The sequence below is a fragment of the Gobio gobio genome, assembly GCF_949357685.1.
Source record: "Gobio gobio genome assembly, chromosome: 4".
Taxonomy (NCBI): domain Eukaryota; kingdom Metazoa; phylum Chordata; class Actinopteri; order Cypriniformes; family Gobionidae; genus Gobio; species Gobio gobio.
Genome location: NC_137100.1, coordinates 2,128,831 through 2,135,302, shown reverse-complemented (window position 1 = coordinate 2,135,302; position 6,472 = coordinate 2,128,831). Strand labels below are relative to the sequence as shown.

At 39.7% G+C, this 6,472-nt stretch overlaps 1 protein-coding gene across 1 annotated transcript in view; it reads left to right on the top strand.

Moving 5' to 3' along the window:
• Positions 1–6,026, top strand: part of prdm12a (PR domain containing 12a) — a gene marked incomplete at both ends in the record, with an annotated part of 8,197 nt that extends 2,171 nt beyond the window's left edge. The window contains 4 exons of the mRNA XM_079814659.1: positions 355–545; positions 2,441–2,596; positions 2,707–2,824; positions 5,593–6,026. Of these exons, the coding sequence (XP_079670785.1) occupies positions 355–545; positions 2,441–2,596; positions 2,707–2,824; positions 5,593–6,026 (899 nt within the window). The remainder of the gene's footprint in view (positions 1–354; positions 546–2,440; positions 2,597–2,706; positions 2,825–5,592) is intronic.
• Between the last annotated feature and the right edge of the window lie 446 nt (positions 6,027–6,472).

The window sequence follows — 6,472 nt, the reverse complement described above, 5'->3', positions numbered from 1 at the left end:
ACACACACACACACACACACACACACACACACACACACACACACACACACACACACACACTGTGCTGTATATAATTACAACAAAAAAAGGAAAACGAATTCATGAACAATTTCAATTTAAAAGCGTCAGTTACATTTTTGCAAGTTATATATGTATATAATAATAACAAGCAAATTCCAACGACCAGAAGGAAAAAAACTATTTTATTGTTTGTTTATTTATACGTTTTAATCACTGAGTGAAGAGCAGACTGGCGGTTATGTACAGATTATGTACAGATTATTGCAATATTATAATATCTCACTGTAACAGACAGAATCCCATTCATATTCATGTGTTGCTGATGTCCTGCAGAGGTTCAGAAGCTGTCGAGTCTGGTTCTGCCCAGCGAGGTCATCATCGCCCAGAGCTCAGTCCCGGGAGAAGGGCTGGGGATTTTCTCCAAGACCTGGATCAAAGCCGGCACTGAGATGGGCCCGTTCACCGGGAGCCTGGTGTCCCCCGAGCACGTGGACCTGAGGAAGAACAATAACCTCATGTGGGAGGTACAAACCACAACCTCCATTTATTCTGCATGATTTTGGACTCCCTGGGATTCGTTTGAACACACTCGTAAAAATAAAGTTTCCGATAGGGGGTTTGAGAACCGTTCAAAGAATAACCCTTCAGCGATTGGTTCTTAAAATATGACCCGTAATGTATGAATATGTAAAAATTATAAATTTTTCTTCTATGCCAAAAATCATTAGGACATGATTTTATGATGCTGTTCACTTTATTTAAGCAATTCATCTTGATTTAACACCATTATATTAGGTTTCTGGTTCAAATGTAATTGATTCATGTTAAACTGACTTAAAACCGTTACTCTTTGAGATAACTTGATGTTTTCATTTTGAAATAACATGTTTCAATCAAGTAACCCAAAGAAATAAGACTTTCACTTCCCATCATGCTTTGCAAATGGGCTGAAATCGGAGAGTAAATGTTTAAATAAAAGTGCAATTTGATGCATTTTTAACAAGATGAGAAAATTGAGAGACTTTTTAATGCTTAATGTTTTATGTTGGTATTTAAAAGTTTGTGTTATGTTAGTGTTTTTGGAGGTTACCATTGTGGTGAAGTTAATAACTATTAAAGTTATTTTAATAATATAAATCTACTCTGGGCATGCCATGGATGTAACAATCATATTCTGGCTAGCCAATAAAATCTTGTAAAGTGCACTATTCTTTGAATTAATGTAATTAAATCATGTGATTAAATGGCTTTCTTTCAGCATTAAGCACTTTTGTTAGGCTAACTTAAATAAATGAGTTGGTCCAAAACATTGCAAATTAGTTGGGCTGACACTATTAAATTAAGCTGTGCCTAACCATGGTAAATAAGTTGAATCAACCTTAATAAATTAAGTTGACCCAACGTAAGTACATTAAATTGGAATAACAGAATTGCATAATGCTGAAATAAAGCAAGTTCATCATGTGGAAATACTTTCCGTGATTTTTTTATGTTCATTCAAAGAGTCATTTTTTTTGAGTGGATATGAAGATCACACTCAAAAAAATAGCACATTGGTTGAACATGATTTAATCGTGGACAGTGATTCCACATTACGCCACATTATCTTAACAACAATGGATGATGTTCAACCAGCTTGAAATATTTGCGTTCATTTAACATGAACAGATAACATTCACTAAACATGGTTTAAATACTTATTTTTAACTTGAATTAATGTTTTTTATTGAACTTCAATTAATCATGCTATCTTAAATTTAATCCTTGATGTTAAGCCGATATGTTTACATCACTTCCAATGAATCCCATTTAGTCAAGTTACTACTATGTTATAAATGAATGAATATCGCCCGTTTTCCCCATAATTCAATGATGACTACGGGAATGACTCTTTGAATGAACATAATAAAATCATGGAAAGTATTTCCACATGAATAACTTGCTTTATATTATTAAAACATCTTTAATAGATTTAGCAGGTCCTCGCCACAATGGTAACCTCCAAAAACACTAACATAACACACTTTAAATACCAACATAACACAACATTAAGCATTAAAAAGTCTCTCAATTTTCTCATCTTGTTAAAAATGCACTTTTATTTAAACATTTACTCTCCGAATTCAGCCCCTTTGCAAAGCATGATGGGAAGTGAAAGTCTTATTTCTTTGGGTTACTTGATTGAAACATGTTATTTCAAAATGAAAACTTTATGTTTAACCAACCAGTGACAGTTTTAAGTCAGTTTAACATGACATAATCATGTTGAAATGAAAAATAGCCAAAATGGCATTAATTCAACATGAGTTGTTCAGGTAAAGTGAACAAAACTGAAAATAATTTTTTTGAGTGCATGTTCCAGGAAGATATTTTGTAGATATTTAAACAGAAGTGTGTGTGTGTGTGTGTGTGTGTTGAGGTGTTCAACGAGGACGGCACGGTCCGCTGTTTCGTGGATGCCAGCGAGGAGGATCAGCGCAGCTGGATGACCTACATCAAGTGTGCCCGGAACGAGCAGGAGCAGAACCTGGAGGTGGTCCAGATCGGCAGCAGCATCTTCTACAGGACTCTGGAGGTGAAACTCCTCATTTCATCTGCACATTTCAGGGTTTGAAAAATGTATAACAAACACACAATGACTTGAGATGATGATGACTCGACACTGGTTCCCGTTTGCGTGTTCAGACTGTCCCACCGGACCAGGAGCTGCTCGTCTGGTATGGAAATTCCCACAATACCTTCCTCGGGATTCCTGGAGTCCCGGGAACAGAGGATGAGCAGCAGAAAAAGAGAAACGGTATGTGTGTGTGTGTGTGTGTGATGGGTAGGTTTAGGGGCAGTGTGTGTGTGTGTGTGTGTCTGTGTGTGTGTGTGTGTGTGTGATGGGTAGGTTTAGGGTCAGTGTAAGGGGATAGAAAATACGGTTTGTACGGTATAAAAACCATTACGCCTATGGAATGTCCTCACATTTCACAAAAACAAACGTGTGTGTGTGTGTATGTGTGAGAGAGAGAGAGAGTGTGTGTGTGTGTGTGAGAGAGAAAGAGTGTGTGTGTGTGTGTGTGAGAGAGAGAGAGAGAGAGAGAGAGAGAAAGAGAGTGTGTGTGTGTGTGTGTGAGAGAGTGTGTGCGAGTGTGTGTGTGTGTGTGTGTGTGTGTGTGTGAGTGAGTGAGTGAGTGTGTGTGTGAGTGAGAGTGTGTGTGTGCATGAGAGAGAGAGTGTGTGTGTGTGTGTGTGTGTGTGTGTGAGTGTGAGAGAGAAAGAGTGTGTGGGTGTGAGCGAGAGAGAAAGTGTGTGTGTGTGTGTGTGTGAGAGAGAGTGAGTGTGTGTGTGTGTGTGTGAGAGAGAGTGAGTGTGTGTGTGTGTGTGTGTGTGTGTGTGTGTGTGTGTGTGTGTGTGTGTGTGTGTGTGTGTGTGTGTGTGTGTGAGAGAGAGTGAGTGTGTGTGTGTGTGTGTGAGAGAGAGTGAGTGTGTGTGTGTGTGTGTGTGTGTGTGTGTGAGAGAGAGTGAGTGTGTGTGTGTGTGTGTGTGTGTGTGTGTGTGTGTGTGTGTGTGTGTGTGTGTGTGTGTGTGAGAGAGAGTGAGTGTGTGTGTGTGTGTGTGTGTGTGTGTGTGTGTGTGTGTGTGTGTGTGTGTGTGTGTGTGAGTGGGCATGTTTTTGTGAAATATCAGGACACAAATGTGTATAATGACACAGGTATTACAAAAAGAGGGAGAAATATGAGGACGTTCCCCATGTCCTCACTTTTCAAAATGCTTATAAATCACAGAATGAGGTTTTTTTCACAGAAAGTGAACTGCACAGTCTCCTGTGTGTGTGTGTGTGTGTGTGTGAGAGAGAGAGAAAATGTGTGTGTGAGAGAGAGAGTGTGTGTGTGTGTGTGTGTGTGTGTGTGTGTGTGTGTGTGTGTGTGTGTGAGAGAGAGAGAGAGTGTGTGTGTGTGTGTGTGTGTGTGTGTGTGTGTGTGTGTGTGTGTTTGAGTGTGAATTAGTGTGTGTGTGTGAGAGAATGCGTGTATGTGAGTGTATGAGAGTGTGTGTGTGTGTGTGTGTGTGTACCTGCATGTTAAGCTGATAAAAATCACAGTAATTACAGAGATAACACTCATTATGTTTTCTTAAGCTTCACTGGATCATTAGTCAGAGTTTAAGAGGAAAGAATGCGGAGCAGATGATTATCAGTGAAACTCGCCCTCTAGTGGAGCATCATGGGACTGCTCACACATTTCATTTCCTCTCTGTGGACAGTGTTTGGGAATATCATGCTTTATTATACATGTGCCATATAAAGCAGCAGCTTTTTAATTTGACCAACTCGTCTTCATTCTCCTCCACAGACGAGGTGTGTGATGCTGCACCTAACTAATTGAGTTACTTAGTTACTTTTAAGAAAAGTAATGCGTTACGTAACTTTTGCGTTTTTCTCACCTGGGCTGGGCTTGTTTTTGTTTTTGTTTTATAACAAAAAAGTTATATTTTTGTGCAACGGTAAAGACCTCTTCATACCAAAATGTAAATAATGCGCCCCAGGCTGAGGTAAAGATGCAGATTCCCGCATGAACACTAGAGGGCGCAGCTCTGGATAATGGAGGAATAAATGCTGGAGAAAAGTTTTACCAATAAAAACAAAAAATCTAGTAATTTTCATCATCAAAGGTCAGCAGCAAGACATTGGTAAATTAAATATAAAGGGAGATTATGCATAAAAATAGTTGTTTTATTTAACATTTAATTATTAGAGGTTTGCCTAGTATTCTGATTTAGCATTTGACTGATTTTATTTATTTTGAGGAGAACAGAATCTTTATTGTGCAAGTGAGAGGAATAAATGCTCACATTATTTAGTCTAGAACTACAATAACCATCATGTTCACACACACACACACACACACACACACACACACACACACACACACACATCTGCACTAACTCTCAACATGAGCTGTCAGTCAAATGAATGTGAAAAAGTAACTCAGATATTTTGTTGTAAATTTGAAAAGTAATGCGTTACTTTACTAGTTACTTGGAAAAAGTAATATTATTACTAGGGCTGTCAAAAGATTAATCGCATCCAAAATAAAAGTTTGTGTTTACATAATATATGTGTGTGTCCTCTGTTAATTATTATTTATATATAAATACACACACAAGCATGTATATATTTAAGAAAAAAATATTATTTTTATATATAAAACATTTATATTTATATATATATTATATAAATGTATATACAGTATATACATGCAAATATTTCTTAAATATATACATGAATGTGTGTGTATTTATATATACATAATAATTAACAGGGTATACGCACACACATATATTATGTAAACACAAACTTTTATTTTGGATGCGATTAATCTTTTGACAGCCCTAATTATTACGCAACTCAAGTTACTTCCCCAACACATAGCTAATGCAACAAAAGTCACTGAGTGTCATCCCATTCCGATAAGGCAAAAAAATTAACATTTCAAAACGTAAAAGTTTTCGGTCATTTTTGACCGTTTTTTTTTCGTGGAAAAGTGTTTGTTCATTTGACCAACTCGTCTTCATTCTCCTCCACAGATGAGGTGTGTGATGCTGCACCTTCCTCCTCCTCCTCCTCCTCCTCCTCCTCCTCCTCCTCCTCCTCTTCCTCTTCATCGTCCGCCAGTCGCATGCGTTGCGTCATCTGCCACCGCGGCTTTAACTCGCGCAGCAACCTGCGCTCACACATGCGCATCCACACCCTGGACAAGCCGTTCGTGTGCCGCTTCTGCAGCCGGCGCTTCAGCCAGTCCTCCACCCTCCGCAACCACGTGCGGCTCCATACGGGCGAGCGGCCCTACAAGTGCCACGTGTGCCAGAGCGCATACTCTCAGCTGGCAGGGCTGCGCGCGCACCAGAAGAGCGCCCGACACCGGCCCAGCGGCGCCAACTCTGAGGCCGGACCGCCCTCGTCCCCGCCAGCCGCTTCCCATCATGCACTGCTGCGCCACATCCCCACCCTGGTGCTCTGAGGCCGATCAGCAGAGCCCCATCACATGCACTTTAACCTCTGCGAATCAGCAATACAATCGCTAAGACACGTTTCTCAATATTTACTTTTAAATGCTGATCGTTTCCTCACCCTCATGTCATCCGAGATGTCCATGTCTTTCTTTCTAAAGTCGAAAAGAAATGAAGGTTTTGGATGAAAATATTCCAGGGGTTTTCTCCATATAATGGACTTCAATGGGACCCAAACGGTTCAAATGACAGCTTCAGTGCAGCTTTAAACGACACCAGATGATGAATAAGGGTCTGATCTAGACAAATCATCAGTTTCTGAGAGAAACCCAGCAGTATTTATGCTATTATTTTACCTCTTATCAGACGAACGTGATCATCTCGGAGCTCAGACATAACTTCCGGCCAGTGAGGTCAAAATACGAGCGTATTTTTGAGTATTTTCCTCACTCGCCGG